The sequence below is a fragment of the Rhincodon typus genome, chromosome 1 (genome assembly GCF_021869965.1).
Source record: "Rhincodon typus isolate 14 chromosome 1, sRhiTyp1.1, whole genome shotgun sequence".
Taxonomy (NCBI): domain Eukaryota; kingdom Metazoa; phylum Chordata; class Chondrichthyes; order Orectolobiformes; family Rhincodontidae; genus Rhincodon; species Rhincodon typus.
Window position 1 is genome coordinate 24839641 of NC_063332.1, and position 19515 is coordinate 24859155.

At 42.5% G+C, this 19515-nt stretch overlaps 1 protein-coding gene across 8 annotated transcripts in view; it reads right to left on the minus strand.

Annotated features, from left to right (window-relative positions):
• Positions 1 to 19515, minus strand: part of ccdc142 (coiled-coil domain containing 142) — a 164882-nt gene that overhangs the window by 27496 nt on the left and 117871 nt on the right. For 6 of the 8 annotated variants that reach the window (XM_048601969.1, XM_048601951.1, XM_048601972.1 and 3 more), the window contains 3 exons: positions 7439 to 7553; positions 6324 to 6504; positions 4133 to 4341 (listed from right to left, as the gene is read on the minus strand). In XM_048601969.1, the coding sequence (XP_048457926.1) occupies positions 4133 to 4341; positions 6324 to 6504; positions 7439 to 7553 (505 nt within the window). Of the gene's footprint in view, positions 1 to 4121; positions 4342 to 5116; positions 5247 to 6323; positions 6505 to 7438; positions 7554 to 19515 lie in introns of those variants that run through there. The other 2 variants (XR_007263052.1, XM_048601959.1) reach the window with 2 other exon arrangements.

Consider the following 19515-nt stretch of genomic DNA (forward strand, 5'->3'; position numbering starts at 1 on the left):
GAGGTTGGTGGGGTGGTACGTGAGGACGAGGGGGATTCTTTTTTGGTTCTTATTGCGTGGACGGGGTGTGAGGGATGAGGTGTGGGAGATGTGGGAGACACGGTTGAGGGCGTTCTCAACCACCGAGGAGGGGAAGTTACGGTCCTTGAAAAATGAGGACAACTGAGATGTACGGGAGTGGAATGCCTCATCCTGGGAGCAGATGCGGCGGAGGCGAAGGAATTGGGAATAGGGGATAGCATTTTTGCAGGAAGGTGGGTGGGAGGAGGAGTATTCTAGGTAGCTGTGGGAGTTGGTAGGCTTGAAATGAATATCGGTTTCTAGGTGGTTGCCCGATATGGAGACAGAGAGGTCCAGGAAGGGGAGAGAGGTGTTAGAGATGGTCCAGGTAAACTTAAGGTTGGGGTGGAAGGTGTTAGTGAAGTGTATGAACTGTTCGAGCTCCTCGTGGGAGCACGAGGCGGCACCGATACAGTCATCAATGTAACGGAGGAAGAGGTGGGGTTTAGGGCCGGTGTAGGTACGGAAGAGGGATTGTTCCACGTAACCTACAAAGAGTATTCTGCCTGATTTTCAATGACTCAATTTTTGCTAAGATTCTTTGATGCCATATTTAAATACTGCTTCAAAATCAAACGCAGTAACTGACCTCACCACTGGAGTTCAGCTCTTTTGTCCATACTGTGACCAAGGCTGTAAGTAGCCATGGTGTTGTGGAACCAATTAGGAACTAAGCCACTTTAGACTGAGTACTGTCTAAAGATGTCAGGTTGATTAGTAATCTCAGGCAGCGTCAAAATACAACTAAATTCCATACTCAATTTGAGCCTGACATACTCAAGTTTGAAACAAGAAACTGAATAGCTAAGTATGTAGGCATGTGGGAAAGAGGTGGCTGTGGTTGATTTGATAAATAGGCAGTGGAAAACGTTAAAAGAAACATAGAAACTTAGAACAGTACAGCACAGTTGTACAGTCCTTCGGCCCACGGTGCTGTTCCGACCTATTATCCTACAAAGATCAAACTACCCTGCATACCCTAGATCATACTGTGCGTATCCAAGAGTCGCTTAAAGGTCTCTAATGTATCTGACTCCACTACCACTGCCGGCAGCGCATTCCACACGCCCACCACTTTCTGTGTAAAGAACCTACCTCTGACATCTCCCCTACACCTTCCTCCAATCACCTTAAAATTATGCCCCCTCATGATAATCATGTCCCCCCTGGGAAAAAAATCTCTGGCTATCCGCTATATCTATGCCTCTCATCATCACCTCTCATCCTTCTTCGCTCCAATGAGAAAAGCCCTAGCTCCCTCAACCTTTCCTCATAAGTCCTGCCCTCCAGTCCAGGCAGCATCCTTGTAAATCTCCTCTGCACCCTCTCTAAAGCTTCCACATCCTTCCTATAATGAGACAACCAGAACTGAACACAATATTCCAAGTGTGGTCTAACCAGGGTTTTATAGAGCTGCAGCATAACCTCGCAGCGCTTAAACTCAATTCCCCTGCCAATGAAAGCCAACACAACATATGCCTTCTTAACAACCCTATCAACTTGCGTGGCAACTTTGAGGGATCTATGGATGTGGACCCCAAGATCCCTCTGTTCCTCCACATTGCCAAGAATCCTGCCATTAACTCTGTATTCTGCATTCAAATTCAACCTTCCAAAATGAATCACTTCACACTTTTCTGGGTTGAATTCCATCTGACACTTCTTTGCCCAGCTCTGCATCCTGTCAATGTCCCGTTGCAACCTACAACAGCCCTCCACACTATCCACAACTCCATCAATCTTCATGTCATCAGCAAACTTACTAACCCACCCTTCCACTTCCTCATCCAAGTCATTTTGTTTTATTATTCATTCATGGGATGAGGGCGTCGCTGGCTAGGCAGCATTTATTGCCCATCCCTAATTGCCCAGAGGGCAGTTAAGAGTCAACCACATTGCAATATAACGATCACAAAGAGCAGAGGTCCCAGAACAGATCCCTATGGAACACCATTGGTCACTGAGCTCCAGGCTGAATACTTTCAGTCCAAAGATGTGCAGGATAGGTGGATTGGCCATGCTAAGTTGCCCGTAGAGTTCAGGGGTATGTAGATTAGGTGGGTTGTAGGGGGATGGGTCTGGGTGGGATGCTATGAGGGTCGGTGTGGACTTGCTGGGCCAAAGCACCTGTTTCCATTCTGTAGGGAATCTATGATTCTATGATTTTCCATCTACTACCACCCTCTGTCTTCAATTGGACAGCCAGTTTTGTATCCAAACAGCCAAATTTCCCTGAATCCCATGCCTCCTTACTTTCTGAATGAGCCTACCATGGGAAACCTTATCAAATGCCTTGCTAAAATTCATATCCACCACATCCACTGCTCTGCTTTCATCAATGTGTTTTGTCACATCCTCAAAGAATTCAATAAGGCTTGTGAGGCATGACCTGCCCCTCTCAAAGCCATGCTGACTATTTCTAATCAAACTGTGGTTTTCCAAATAATTATAAATACCGTCTCTCTCAGATAGCTTTCAGCGGCGGGAGCAGTGAGACCGCGAGCCAGGGGGCAGCTGGGAAGGAAGGTTTCCCTGTTAAAAACTTGCCTCGTGAATCAGCAGCCTTCTTGCTTTCAGCAGCGGGAGTGGTGAAAGCGCAAGCCGGGGGCAGCTGGGACATGAACTAATATACCCGGGCATTGGCTAATTGTGATGGGAATTGAGGAAACGGTAGAAACGCAATGAATATTTTGTTTCTCGCCTTTGTAGAAGACATAAGGTACATACCAGAAATAGAGACAAACTAACGGACTAATAAGAGAAAAATGATGGTAGGTGTCTTCAATACTATTATCAAGTAGCTCCTAGTCTCCAATAACTTGTATATTGATGCCTCAGTCTAGACCTTAGGCTTGGTTCAAACCTATATGTGAGACATGACTTACAGAAGTGAGGTGGAAATGACTGTACTCAATTTGATCAGCAACGACCAGTAATTTTCTTCTGAACCTCAGACGGGCAAGCCTGTTTCTCCTGATCTCACAAAAAAAAGTAACTGTTTATGAGCAATATTTAAGGACCCCTTTAAGAAGAGCAGGTTAGGTTGTTCAACTGCTTTCACAGATAAATGGGTTTTACATTATTCATGCTCGACCCACTCGTCAGAACACGCTACGTGCACTTTCAGCAGCATTACCCACTGTTTGGCATGAATGAGCTGGTCATACATTTAAAGCCTTGCATGAAAATTTGAGTAGGTGAACTTCAGACATCAATCAGACACCGATCCCACGCCCCCACCACTAATTCTCAACTGCCAGCACCTTACTATTTAGGAAAAAAAAAATTGATGGGCGTTAAAGACACCTCTTTGTCAACATTTTACAGTAAGAGATATACTATTGGGATACATTAAAAAAATCATTCAGGTGATGCTGCACAAATCAAGCCTAACTTATTAAGCAGCATATATTTGTAGTTTTCTGGTAACCATCACAAGAGCAACTGGACAATGCTGATATTATGGGATGAATTCTGATTCCCACAAGGGTCAAGGAAAGCACACACGTTTGTATCCAATTCTTAAGAGGCTCTTATGGCACAATGGTAATGTCCCTACTTTGGAGCCAGGATACCTGGGTTCAAGTCCCACCTGCTCCAGAGGTGTGTCAAAACATCTCTGAACTTGCTGTTAGAAAATATCTAGAGGTGGGTGGGAAATAAAAGATAGCTTTCCTGACCAGTGTGCATGTTCCTTGGTTCAACCAACATCTAGGTCATCTTTATCGAAGTAAGATTACGCATGTGCCAAGTAGATATCATGGCTCATTAAGGGACTGCTGATGGGGCATATTCAACACACAAATAGTCCTGACCTCTGTTTTCCATGCCTGAAGAAAAATTCTGCCACGCTTATACAGGAGCAGTGAAAAGATTTTTTTTTGTTTTAGATAGTGCACAGTATGCTTTGCATATCTCAACAAATACAAGCTAAGAAGTCAATAATGACTAAGCTCCCATAGTCTATGCTTCACTAATTGGCTGAAGTTAGTTTTGACACATATAGTCCATTTCAACAATGTACAAGACTAAATCAAAATTTACAAATAATAGAAAATTACCCGACACGTACAGCATGTTCTGAACGGCTCACAGGTGTTTGTTGGAAAATAGGCCTTCCTGGTTGGTTGCTGAAGAAGGCAGATAACGGCATTGTCCACTTGATGGAAGACACGGAGAGAAAGAACAGCCTGCCTGAGTTCTGATGAGAGTTGTTCATCTGAACAGATTAAGTCTCTGACGAGGTCAAAATCCTGTTTGAGTTGCAGAGCACCCTGAATGCTAAAGGACACAAATAACAAATTCACAATTTATTCAAACACTTGCAATGTTATAACAAATAGACAACATATAACCCACTGAAATAAAATTACTACCCATGTTTAAACAAAATATTTAGAGAAAAGCGGTCGACATAAATAATCCGAACAGAGCCTCAGAGCAGAATTTACTGACAACCACCCACTGGGGCATGTTTGGTGGTGAGCAGGAGGGTGGCATTTACCCACTTCAGGGACTTTTTTAAAAATTGCCTTGCCCTAATTATCCTTTGCAAGGTGGTGGTGAACTGTCTTCTAAACCATTGCAGTCCATGTGATGTAGATCCACTCCCAGTGCATTAATAATGGAGTTTCAAGGTTTCAATGGTAACAGCGAAGAGACACCAATATAGTTTCAACTCAGGATGGTGCATAGCTTGGAGGAAAATGTGCAGGTAAATGAACTTATTCTTCCTGGTGGTAGATGTTGTATACAGGTCTGAACATGCTAACACTGAGGAGTGCCATAAGTACTACCTATTATGATGACATATGGACTTGAGGGCAGAACAGCTTCAGATAACAGAGGCAGAAGACCTAATATCCTGCCAATCCTATAGATTCTGTAGCAATGTCTACAACATTAACGTAACAACTAGTTGCTAACATTCAATAAAATATGTTGTTCAATTCAAAAGCCTTTTATGGTTAGACCAGTAAGGAACTTTTCTCTACCACAACTGACCAAGCAGGCCTTGTAGACCACTACATTAAGAAGATGGTAGCCAGACACCTACCACATGGTGAGATGCAGACTCAGTTGGCTGCACATACAACAGTTGACATTGTGGAATTTGAAGGTGTTGTCAAAGGACCTTAGTGAGTTGCTGTATCCTGTAGATGGCACACACTGCTGACATTCTGCATCTGTGGTGGAGGGAGTAAATCTTTAAGGTGGTAGATGGGATATTAATTAAACAGAATGCCATTATTATTCACTGCATCCACATAGCCTGTTGCTGGATGCTGTTTCCTGGCAGTTAAACAGTCCACCACATCAGGAATCCAGAGGCCAACCAGAAAACCCCAGTCACGCTGCTTTCAGTGCCCTCAACAGGTCTCTTAATGACCCTTATTCACTACCCACCTCATGGAGGCAGGCAGCCCCACTAAGCCCCAAACCTCCTCAGCAAAAATGATAAGGGTTGGGAAATCAGCATTGGTATTTTCAGGACATGTCCATTTCCTTTCATAATGATGCCGAGACCTGAAAATTCTGTCGTGCATGTCTTGACAAAAAGAGGCAGTGGTGAAATTTAGAGGAGTGGTGGAAAGATGAAACTGAGTATCATCAACAATCAAGAAAAATCTGATATTTTACAGCAATAAAATACTATACAAATGCAAAACGATCCTTAAGTAATAACAGAAAATGTTCATAAAATTATTCAGCTTCTGAAAAAGAGCAGGTTATCATTATGAGTAATAGTCACACCTAACATTATCTACCATATACTTTACAACAATGCCAATACTTTTAAATTAATTTATTAATTGAGAGATGATTTAATGTTTTGATGCTGCAAAACATGTCATCAAAATGAAATTTTTTCTTAGGTTTCAAAATAACTTCTTCTTATACAGTATTAAAGTGCACATTAAAAATCAATAGACAGAATGAAGCAGCAAAGAAATAGTGGCAGCAGTGAGATTGTTACCAATGAATGAGAAAGCTTAATACTGTTAATTTTTTAACACATGCCCACAAGACTTGTTCTGTATGTAACATCAGTTGTTATTCAGCTGAATAATATCATGTCTTTTTTTAAAGTTAGTTGCTGAAATTCGGAGTAAGCAACAATAAAGAACTTGAAAATTGGACAGTCTTTTTGTCAGTAGTGATTTTGCCTTGCCAGATAAAATTGAATGTGGAAATGACCAGTGCTGAAGTACTCATTTTTCACAGGATATACAAAACAATAATAAAATTATGTGGGTTATGACCTAAATTTTATCTTTTGTTTCAGTATATGATCCATCCAGGCTTCCATAAAAGCAGTCAGAGCTTCTGTTAATGGAACAGTTTGATCATCTTCTGGAAGTGGTTGAATTCCCTTCAGAACCTGACCAATCACAGTCTGTACTGCAGCCGTTGCATATTCATTGGGTTTACTGGGGAGTTCAACTGAGATTAGAAGAAAAAGTTATCAGTTTCATTCATAAACTCTATAATCTAAGCCCAAATTCTTGAAAATGCATGTTTCAAACCCAGCATTAATAAAATAGCATTTATCAAATCTTTAACCTCTGTTTTTCTATATTTTTCATAAAACGTTTGTCTCTCGTATACCCACACAAATAAGTCAATACAATGAGGTGCACATGTTGGAATAACTATTAGTTTTAATGAAACATTACAAATTATTAAATCATAGCAAAAATCACTCATGACTAGATATGATTGTGCTAACTAAATTACATTTTGTTTTATAATCAGATTTAATAATTAGACAAGTGGAATAACAATTCGATGTCTAACAACAAGAGGGACTGACTCTTTCTGAGTGTTATAATATCGCTACTGAATTTGGAGCTACTCAGGTATATTCCAAGGGATTAAAGCAAAACATTAGAGATGCTGAAGGTGATGACATATTGGAAGAGTCTTTGGAATAGAAAAGGATGGGTGTACAGCATGGAAGAAAATGTGAATAGGTTTCAGTTAATCAACCCTGTGAAAACATTGGTGGGCTGCCAAGAGAGTGTAAATTGCTGCTAAAAGATATTTTGTTAATGCTCCAGCTGTATCCTAATTTCAAGGAGTTCAGACAGCTGTAGCCATGCCACTGCAGTCAATGGGATTTTGAGTGCAAGGTTTTCTGCTTTAAAAGTTTGTATTGAAGAGTGGGACTAAGTAGAATCAGGGGATGAGAGTAATTGGATCACTTTATCAAATGAGTTGGGACAAGCACAATAGGTTGAAGGTATTTCTGTTGTGCTGTATTGTTCCACACCTCTATAATTTACCTGCACAAGAAGGTACATATAAATTTAACAATGCTAAGATATAAATATTACAATTAATGTCACAACAAGGCATTTTTGAGAAACATACTTACCTGATCGAAAATTTACCCTCCACTGCCTTCCCATAGGCATCGTCTGTTCAAATAAATCAATAGCCATTCTTTTGCAGCTGGTTGAAAATAGAGTCAGTACCTTTATTGGGAATGTCTGTAAAAGGAACATAATTTGCAGTGATGTTTGCAATTTATTTGGCGTCTGCATGCACATATGTACAGTTGTGATTGTATGACATGACAAGTCTTTTCCAGGAAGCATGTAAAACCATTCTGGAAAGGTGAATTAATGAACTCTTAAGCACAAGAAGTTTAATTAAATTATAAATAAGGTTAAATTTTAATTGTACTTCAGGCTACAGCTCATAACCATGGCTGTTTGTCTATTTTTAGGTACATTCACTAATTTCCAAGTTACATTAATTCTCGCATTCATCTGGTATGGTTATTAATATGTGAAGAACAAAAAAGGCGTACTCCATGTTACTTCTAGGTCTCATGTCAAATGCCCACAATGAGTCAGAGGGTTTGTAAGGGCCATTTGTAATGCTACTTAGTATTCCAACAGACAGATTGAAGAATGTCTGGAGATAGTAGGAACTGCAGACGCTGGAAAATCTGAGATAACATTTTCTTCAGAAAATGAAGGGTCTAGGCCCGAAACGTCAGCTTTCCTGCTCCTCTGATGTTGCTTGGCCTGCTGTGTTCATCCAGCTCTACACCTTGTTATTGAAGAATGTCTGGAGGCAGGTCGCAGGTTCCAGCATTACTCAAAGTGTCCCCAACATATAAAGCCATGGAGCATGGGTGGGAGTGAGTGTGTGAATGTTAGGGCTACTAGAGAAAAGGAGTTCTAAGAAATATATGACATGAATTTTGATCATTAGTAGAGGTTCTCTGAGATCCAGATGACATACTGAGAGACATACTGATCATCAGACGCCACTTCCGCCACCTCCAGCAAGATGCCACTACCAGACACATATTCCCCTCCCCTCCCTTGTCCGCCTTCCGCAGGGACCGTTCCCTCCGGGACACCCTGGTCCACACTTTCTTCACCCCCAACACCTCCCCACAGCCCTACAGCACCTTAACCTGTAACCGGCGAAGGTGCAACACCTGCCCATTTACCTCCTCCCTCCCCACTATCCAAGGGCCCAAATATACCTTCCAGGTGAAGCAACACTTCACCTGCACTTCCAAGAATCTAGTCTACTGCATTCGCTGCTCACAATGTGGTCTCCTCTACATTGGGGAAACGAAGCGTAGACTTGGCGACCGCTTCGCAGAACATCTACGTTCTGCTCGCAAAAAAGACCCTGAACTACCTGTTGCCTGCCACTTCAATGCACCACCCTGCTCTCTGGCCAACATCTCTGTCTCCGGCTTGCTACAGTGTTCCAGTGAAGACCAACGCAAGCTGGAGGAACAACACCTCATTTTCCACTTGGGGACCCTACAGCCCTCCGGACTCAACATTGAGTTCAATTATTTAAGGGCCTAAACTCTCCCATGTCCCAGCCCCCCACCCCACACACCAGGCCTTGTTACCACATAGCCTGCCACTACACACCCCCTGTTGTTAGTCACTAACAGTCCCCATTAACAACTATTCACCCTCCCAGCCTGATCGTTAGCAACTCCTTTGTCTGTCCAACTGTCTTTCTCTCTCTTTGGGCTATCTTATCATTTACTCCCTACCCCACCCACCTCCCTATTTTCTGCATATAAACTGACGTTTTCCCAGCCACCATCAGTTCTGAAGAAGGGTCACCGGACCCGAAACGTTAACTCTGTTTTCTCCTCCACAGATGCTGCCAGGCCTGCTGAGCTTTTCCAGCAACTTTGTTTTTGCTCCTGATTTACAGCATCCGCAGTTCTTTTGGTTTTTATACTGAGAGAGATCTCAGAGGCTATAAACAATGGATGTTGAATGGGTTCAGGGGACACTGGAAATGAAGTCTTGATTTTTTTTAAAACAATTGTTTCATGGCATATTTCATGTTTTTCCGGCAAGACCAGCATTTACTGCCCATCCCTAATTACCCTCAAGAAGTGGTCAATAGGCTGCGTTCTCAAACTATTGCTATCCATTTGGTAAAGGTACATCCACAATCCTGTTAGGAAGTTGTAGATTTTGAATCCATGACAGTGAAGGAAAATAATTCGAAGTCAGGATGGTGTGCTTACTCGCAGGTGATAATGTTGCTATAAATCTGTTGCTCTTGTCATCTCGGTGGTAGAGATCACAAACTCTGAACATGCTGTTGAAGGAAGCTTCGCAAATTGCTGCAGGGCATCTTGTATTTAGTAACCACTTGTTATCATTGAATGCTGGTAATGGCATTAAGAGATGGCTCTGTAATTTGGAGTGGGCTAGAGAGAAGTCTGATGAAAGATCCTGGGGCCAATCAGGAATGGAAAGGGAGTTTTGGAATATTTTAATGGAAAAGATGGCAGTCCTGGTTGGAAGAAACAATCAAGGAAATTCATGAAATGCTGGCTTTTCTATCCAGACATGTTATGTTGCAGTTACACAAAGCCCTGGTTAGACCACACTTGGAGAACTGCGAGCAGTTTTGGGCTCCACACTTTAGGAAGGATACATCGGCCTTGGAGGGAGTACAATGTAGGTTTACAAGAAAGATTTCTGGACATCAAGGGTTACGTTATAAGGAGAGATTATTCCTAGAAGCCTAGTACTCCATGAAAAAAGCCATCAACAAACACACAGAGATCGACCCCATATACACTCCATTGCGAAGAAAAGCCGGAAGTGAGGTATTCCAGCTCAACTGACTCCAGAGTTTAAATAACGGCAGAAAAACACAGCGGCGCTTCATCGGAGGCTGCACAGATGATGTTACCCAGCAGGGTAATGAAACATCTGCGGAAAAACAACGAACCAGCTCGGCAAGCCAACCAACCACAACACGAGCTACAAATCTACTCTAAAACCTCTGAGTAGGCCTGTTTTCTCTCAAATTTGGAAGGTTAAGGGGTGAACGGATCAAAGTCTTCAAGATATTATAAGGAAAGGACAGTAGATAAAGATAAACCATTTCTATTGGTTCAAGATTCTAGAACTAGGGGGCAGAGTCTAACATTAGGGTCAGGCTGTTCAGGAGAGATATTAGGGAGCACTTCTGCACACAAAGGATGGTAGAGGTTTGGAACTCTCTTCCACAAACAGCAGATGATGCAAGATCAGTTGTTAATTTTAAATCTGAGACAGATACATTTTTGTTAAGCAAAGGTATTAAGGGATATAAGCCAAAGGTATATGGAGTTCGGCCACAAATCAGCCATGATCTAACTGAATGGTGGTAGAGGCTTGACATGCTGAATGGCTTCTTCCTGCTCCTATGAGATATGGGGAAAAGGATCTAGGAGCCTTATTCTTGAAGGTCTTGTTCAAGCCATCGGGTATTATCATCCAACCACTTTTTCAACTTGCAGTCTTCCCACTAATTTGTATATCCTCTTTTAATAGGTATATGAAAAAATTAAGATAAAGGAATGTGCATCTGTGAATCAATACTTTCTTAACACTGATGCCACTATTTCCTTTTCCACAAACAGCTTACCTTTCAAAGCAAAATGAGTTATTGCGTTTATGCCAATTGAAAGGATAATTTTTTAAAGATCTGAAAGATTCTATCTACAAAAATGCTTTTTAGTTTTTTTTTTAATGGTTAAAGGGATATTGGTGGATATTGATGTAACATAATGGTCCTGAAATTACAGACCTAGAAAAGCAGATGAGTGGCACTCCTCAGACAGAACAGGGTTTACTTTGGGCTGAGTCTGGTTACATTTAAATTTCACCCTTTTCTCCCATAACAGGAAGAGGCCATTGTTTTGATGTTGCTACCCATTAAAAGTTTCTGACAATTCCGCATTTCTTGCATCTTAAAGCTAGTACACCTTTTAGCAGCTGCATGTGATTACCTGGGATAGGTCGATCTGAAAATCTACTTTCCTAATAGCAATCAATTCCAGAGTGATCTAATGCTACTTAGAAATTACCACTGATAAAATACATGGTCTTTTTTTTTCAGAAAAGCTTTGAATGACTTTAGGCTCCTCCATCACCGCTTTGGAATTCCTACCCTAACCACCACTGCCCCATTGCTAACTCCTGACCATGTTTTCTCCCAAGAAGTAAATGCCCATTTCAAATCTAGAATACGGCCACTGCTAATGCACAACAGCTTTCCAAAGGCCTGTCCCTCTCCGCCTCCAGCATGTTGGGAAGTGACACTCAAAGTGGTATGTTTCAAGTCAGCCACTATATCATCGAGAAAAACAAAAAAAGCCACTGTATCATCAGGAAGAACTAAGTTTTAATAGACTTGAGATTGAAATCACAATTGACGACTGGAGGAAGCCTACAAAGGAGTAAGCAGATTCCCGTTGGCCTGTTTAAATTTACAAGGTAAGAAATAAATGAAGAATGGGAAAAAAAAGCCCTGAAGAATCATAAAAAATTCAGATAACAAATCTCAGGCTAGGATATAGGAAACACTGCAAGATGCATGGTAGACTGATTAGTAACAATCGTGGTAGGACGGATATCAAACAACGATGAGTCAGAATACAGAAAGGAGATAGAGGGCTTGGTGTTGTGGTGCAATGATAACAACCTCTTTCTCAATATTGGCAAAATGAAAGAATTGATCACTGACTTCAGGAATAAAGGAGGAGGATACACCCCCATCTACATCAACAGAGCTGAGGTGGAAAGGGTCGACAGCGTCAAGTTCCTCGGAGTGACGAAAACCAAAAACCTGTGCTAGACTTCCCATACAGATGAAACAGCCAAAAAGGCACAACAATGCCTCTTCTTCCTCAGGCGGCTTAGGAAATTTGGCATGTCCATAATGACCCTCACCAATCTTTACAGATGCACCACAGAAAGCATACTATCTGGGTGCATAATGTCCTGGTATGGCAATTGCTCTGCCCAGGACCGTAAGAAAATACAGAAGGTTGTGTGCACAGTCTAGACCAATCACGGAAGCCAACCTCCCATCCACGGACCCCATTTACACTTCTCATTGCCACAAAATGGCTGCCAACATCATCAAAGACCCTTCCAACCCTGGTAATGCTCTCCTACAATCTCTTCAATCAAGCAAAGACACAGAAGCTTGAACACACATATCAACAGGTTCAAGAACAGCTTCTTTCCTGCCATTATTAGATTGATGAATGGACTCTCAAACTTCAAATAATGTTGATCTTGGATGTTGATCTTGCTTTGTGCATTTCCTGTGCAGTGTAATCTGCATGCCTCACTCTGTCTATGCACCTTCTGATCTCTATGTCCTTGTTTGCTATTATCTGCCAGTACTGCTTGCAAAACAAAGTTTTTCACTGTACTTAGATACATGTGACTGCAATAAATCAAATAAATAGTTAGATCACATGGGATTCAGGGACAGCCTGCCAATTGGATACAAAATTGGCTTGATGGTAGGAGACACAGGGTGGTAGTGGAGGGTTTTTTTTTAGACTGGAGGCCTGTGACCAGCGGTGTTCTGCAGGTCCACCGTTGTTTGTGATTTAAATAAGTGATTTGGATGCAAATTTAGGAGGCATGGTCACGGAGTTTGTGGATGATCCCAGAATTGGTGTTTTAGTTGGCAATAAAGAAGGTTATCTAAAATTACAAAGGGATCTTGATCAATTAGGCCAATAGGCTGAGGTGTGGCAGATGGAGTTTAATTTGAATAAATGTGAGATGTTGCATTTTGGTAAAACAAACAAGGGCAAGCCTTGTACAGTTAATGGTAGGGCCCTGGGAAGTGTTCATGAACAGAGACCTGGGGTTTGGGTAAATATTTCTTTGAAAGTTGCGTCACAGATAGACAGGGTGGTTAAGAAGGCATTTAGTACGCATGCCTTCTTTGCTCAGACCATTCAGTACAGGAGTTAGGGTTCATGTTGAGGTCATACAGGTTCTTGGTGAGACTAGTTTTGCAGTGCTGTTTATAGTTCTGGTTGCCCTACCATAGGAAGGATATTATTAAGTTTGAAAAGGTTCAGAAAAGATTTACAAGGATATTAACAGGTCTGGAGGGCTTGAGTTTTAAGGAAAGGCTGGGACTTTTTTCACTGGAGGGTAGGAGGTGGGTGGTGACCTTATAGAGATTTATAAAATCATGAAGGGCATGGATAAGCTGAATAGCAAAGGTCTTTTCCCCAGGTTAAGGGAGTTCAAAACTAGGCAGCATATTTTTAAGGCAAGAGAATAAATATTTAATAGGGACCTGAGGGGCAACTTTTTCATATAGAGGGTGATTCATATGAAGAATAAACTGCCAGTGGAAGTGGTAAACACAGGTACAATTACAACATTTAAAAGACATTTGGAGGGATTCGAGGGATATGGGCCAAATGCAGGCAAGCGGGACTAGTTTAATTTGGAAAAGTTGGTCGGCATGGATGAGTTGGACCAAAGGGTTTGATTCCATGCTGTATGACTCTATATGTTTGTAATGAGTCAAATGAATCAAGATCAAAGAGGAGGTTTGGTTAGTAAGTTTGCAGATGACACCAAAATTGGAGGTGTAGTGGACAGCGAAGAAGGTTACCTCAGAGTACAACGGGATCAATGAGTACAACAGAGTACAATCGGCCAATGGGCCGAGGAGTGGCAGATGGAGTTTAACTTAGATAAATTTGAGGTGCTGGATTTTGGAAAGGCAAATCGTGGCAGGACTTATACACTTAATGGTAAAGTCCTGGGGAGTGTTGCTGAACAAACAGACCTTAGAGTCAGATTCACAATTCCTTGAAAGTGAAGTCACTGGTAGATAAGATAGTGAAGAAGGGATTCGGGATGCTTGGCTTTTTGGCCAGTGCATTGAGTATAGAAATTGTAAGGTCATGTCATGGCTGGACAAGATATTGGTTAGGCCACTATTGGAATACTGCATTCAGTTATGGTCTCCCTCCTATAGGAAGGATGTGGTGAAACTTGAAAGGGGTCAGAAAAGATTTACAAGGATGTTGCCAGGGTTGGAGGGTTTGAGCTATAGGGAGAGGCTAAATAGACTGGGTCTATTTTCCTGGAGCGTTGGAGACTGAGGTTATAAACCTTATAGAGGTTTATAAAATCATGAGGGACATGGATAGAGTAAATAGATAAAGTCTTTTCCCTGGGGCAGGGGAGTCCAAAACTAAAGGGCACAGGTTTAAGGTGAGAGGAGAAAGATTTAAAAGGGTCAACCTAGAAGAGTTGTATTGAAGGGTCTGTTTCCATGCTCTATACCTCTATGACTCTAAATACTGGTACTCAGAATCATAGAGCTGTGTAGCATGAAAAATTGCCCCTTAGGTCCCTTTTAATTCTTTTCTCTCTCACCTTATGCCCTCTAGTTTTGGACTAGTTTTGTACTAATTTCATTTTAAATAAAAGCAATGCTGGCAGACCTAAGTTTCTCTCTTACTTTCTGTTTTTATTTCAGTTCTCCATCATCTGCAGTATTTTACTTTTATTTACCATTTCCATTTTGTTGGTGAAACACGTCCGTTTGGACTAAGTAATGAAAGTGGCATTCTGATTCATCTGTGTTCAAAACAGAGGAATGCTAATGTAAAAACTGAAATAACTCCATAGAGGTCAGTATCCCAGCACTAAATCCCCCTTTATTAACACGTGGAGAGTCCTTGACACTAATCCAGCTCCCTCAAAACCAGCTCTCAGACTGAACAGGATGTCTGACCCTTCTGTTCTTATCTTTCAGCCAGGGCTGTCCGATTGAACCAGATTTATAGCCCCAATCAGGGAACTCATATTAGATCATACAAGATCATAAAATCCCTCCAGTGTCGAAACTGGCCCTTCAGCCCACCAAGTCCACACTGACCCTCAGATCATCCCACCCAGACCCATCCCCCTATAAACCCACCTAATCTACACATCCCTGAGCACTACGGGCAATTTAGCATGACCAATCCACCTAGCCTGCACGTCTTTGGACTGTGGGAGGAAACCAGTGCACCTGGAAGAAACCCACACAGACACGGGGAGAATATTCTATGAGGTCCATCTGGTTGACTTTGTTACAATCGCTACATCTCCCCACCTCTAAGGACATAGGTCAGTTTTTTTTGTAGCTCCTTCTGGTGCGTTTTAGCACTGGGTCAGGTTTCTCCAATTCTGCCTCTGATACAGGCAGCGTGTCTTGCACAGTAGCTCACCCTGCACCCAGAGCATCTTGGAAGAAATTCATTTTCTTCTTCAGGTGGCATTAGCATCAAGGTGGTAACATGCATTGTGTCCATCTCAGATTCCAAGATATCTTCAATGCTTGACAGAGGGAAAGAACCCACGGGTTCCAGAATAGTCGCAAAGGCTGTCAAGGAGCCGGGAACGTTTTTGCACCATTTGAGAGTTTGCAGCTTTCATATGACCGATGTGCATGTTCAGGACTGTCGCACCTACCCGAACTTTATATGTCACTCGTCCTGAGCTTGCATCGACAATGTCTCTAACCCATGCAGGGTCATTCCCATGTTTCCTACACCAAACCTCGTCCTGAGAAGTAAGCCATCTCTCTTGCTTAGTAGAGTCGTGTCCGATATTGGCGTTCCTGATGCTGTTTCACCCACCACCTCCCCCCCCCCGCCCCGAGGTCTGGGAAGGTCAGATTTAACCAGGTGCAAAGTCTTCTCCCCATTAGCAACTCTGCTGAAGCTATTCCTGTAGGTGCATGAATGCTGGTCCTAAAATCAAATAGGAACTGGGACAGTTTGGCATGTAGTGAAGCTGTAGGCTGTTTCTTTAAACCTGCTTTCAAAGGTTGGACTGCGATTTCTGCCAGACCATTGGATGACGGATGGCATGGAACTCTGCTTATATGTCAAATACATTCAATTTCAGGAAGTACTCAAGACTCCTGCTGGTAAACGATGGCCCATTATCTGTGACCAACACTTCCAGGGGAAGGGAACGACCTAGTGGTATTATTGCTGGACTGTTAATCCAGAGACCCAGTTAACGGTCTGGGGACCCAGGTTTGAATCTTGCCAAGGCAGATGGTGGAATCTGAATTTAATAACTATCTGGAATTCAAAGTCTAATGATAACTGTGAATCTACTGTCAATTGTTGGAAAAACCCATCTGGTTCACTAACATCCTTTAGGGTAGGAAACTGCCATCCTTACTTGGTCTGGCCTACATATGACTCCAGACCCACAGCAATGTGGTTTACTCTTAACTGCCTCTGGGCAATTAGGGATGGGCAATAAATGTTGCCTAGCCAGTGATGCCCGCATCCCGTTAATGAATAAAGAGAAAAAGAGTCCATGTATTGCAAAAGATGCGCATAGCTTTTCTATCGTTGTCCCTGTGTTTGACAAATTAATTCTATGTATGTCCTGCCGTTTTGAGGGAGCATCCACAAGGACAAAGAACACTGTGCATGAAAGGACCTGCACAGTCGACGTGTAACCAATTCCAGGGTTTATGTGCCATTCCTACGAATATGGGGGAGCTGCTGGCTTTTTGTCCTTGTTGGCATTCTGGGGACTGCCCAAACAACGCAGCTATGGCTGCATCCAATCCTGACCACCAGACATAGCTTCTCGTTAACATCTTCATTTTGAAAACCCCTGGATGATCCTATTGGAGTTCAGCCAGTACCCGGTAGCAACTTTTGCTCAGGACAATCGCTCTTGCTCCCCATAATAATATGCCATCCCCAACTCTGATTTGGTCTTTCCAGGTTCAAAAAGGTTTCAATTCTGGTTGTGACGGCTCTTCGGTTTGCCCTGTTACCACCAGCTATTTCAGTTTTGCCAGGATTGGACCTTTCTAAGTCTGAAGTCTGATATTTTCAGCTGTGACTGGAAGTGTGTCCAGATAATTTAAAATCATTACGGACTCTTCCAGTGGCGGTACCACCAGTGGTGTATCTGCCAGCAGGAGGCAACTCAATGCATGCGCATTTGCTATTTGGCCCCCCCAGACCATGTTCCAACTTGTAATTTTACGCACTTAGTATTACAGCCCACTGCTGAATTCGGCCTGAAGCTACGATTGACACTGTCTTGTCCTCTTTAAGTCCACTTTCTCTACCTGGGCATATTTATGCTCTGCATTAGCCAAAATCCTGGATGCATATGCTATTGGTCATTCCTCTCCATTGGGCCACCTATGAGCTAGTACTACCTCGATGCCTTACGGGGAGGCATCACATGTCAATACCAGATCTTGCTTGTGATCATAGTATGCCAACACCTTAGAGAACGATAACTGTTTCTTCACTTCCCTGAAAGCTATGTCTTGGATACGTGACCATTCCAAGGCCGACCCTTTGTTTTTAGAGTTGATGTGAAGATGCCAGGATGGAGGCCAGGTTATGTATGAACTTTCTGTAATAATTCACCAGCCGAAGGAAAGATCTAAGCTCCGATGCAGGCTTGCAAGCCGGGGCAACTTTGATTGCCCTCATTTTATCTTCTAAAGGGTGCAACCCAGTCATGCTGACTCTGTAGCCCAAGAAGGTCACATGGGGTGCCTGGAACACATATTTTTCCCTTCTAAGCAGTACACCGCCTATACAAAACTGTCTAAGAACTATGTCCAAGTTCTCCAAGTGCTCTTTATTGGTCTTCCCTGTTATTAGCACATCATCCAGATAAATGGTGACCTGGGACTTACCTTGTAAAATGTTCTCCATCGTCCACTGAAAAATTGCATAGGCTGACAATACCCCATATAACAGTCTCGTATATTGGTGCAAACCTTTATAGGTGTTAATAGCAGTATAATTCTGGGAATCTTCATCAAACCACCATTGCAAGTACACATGACTCATGTCCAGCTTCAGGAAGGGCAGCCCCCCAATCAGTTTTGCGCATAAATCCTTTATGCAAGGGATTGGGTAGTTATCCAGCTGCAAAAAAAGCATTTTACTGTTTATTTAAAATACCCACAAAGGTGAACTGACCCGTCAGGCTTCACAATCGGCATGACCGGTGCTGCCTTTTCCACAAAGTGGGCTGGTTTGATGATTCCTCGGCTTTCCAGTCTTCTGATTTCTGCCTCTACTTTTCACCATTAGGCAAATGGCATTGGGTAGGCCTTGTTGAATCATGGAATTGCTTTTTGGTCAACATGCAAGGTGGCCTTGGCTCCTTTGATAGTTCCTAGACCTTCAGTGGTAACTGATGCAGTCTAGCCAAGGTCTTGTGCAAACTTAAGGGTTGGAGTCCAGAGCGAACTTTGTTAAAGACTGGTTCTGCAATCACTGAAATGGCCGTACTGGTATCAATAACTGGGTGACCATTTAACCAGATGTTTATTATGATCAGTTCTGATTTGGATGTTGCTAAGCAATTTAACTGTTCCAGACTAGATGTAAGTGGACTTTCCAAGGTGTGCGCTCTCCTGGATATGGCCGGAGTTCTCTCACCCAATTTAGGTCTTGTGGGACTCTTTTACAGTCTTGAGTCTGCATACTGGCAGCAACTACAACAGCTTGCTGGCGCGGATCCTGAAGAAAATTTTAACCATTTGGCTGAGGCTTGGCTTTGTTTTCGGGTTTTGCTGTGGGCTGACCTACAGTCCCTTTGTTCAGGGTTTGTCCTGAGTGAGGCTGTGCAATTGCCTTCACGCAAGTGGTATTATGCAAGCTCAATCAGACTGGCGAGGGTGTCCACTTCCATTGGCATATCTTGCAATACATATGCTCCAGTTGCTGCATTTTCCAATGGTAAAGTCAGTTGTAACGCCTGTTTGAAGTCCAGTTGGGCTTTAGCTAGTAGGTGGTTTTGCATGGTTACATCATTAATCCCACATTCCAAATGGTCTCTCAGCATCTCAGTAAGGGTTAAACCAAAGTCATATGCCTCTGCCAGTCTTCTTAACCCAGTCAAAAATCCCAATATGGATTCGCCTGGTTCTTGAATTGCTGAGTAGAATGAAAGTGTCTCACAATTAGAGGCTTGGGGTCATAATATTCCTTAACGAAGTCCGTCAACTCTTGAAAGGTTTTAATATCTGGTGCCTCAGGGAAAGTTGGGCTTCCAATAACTGAAAATGCTGTGGGTTCACAAGCTGTCAGGAAAATTACTCGTCCCTTTTCATCTGCCCTAATAT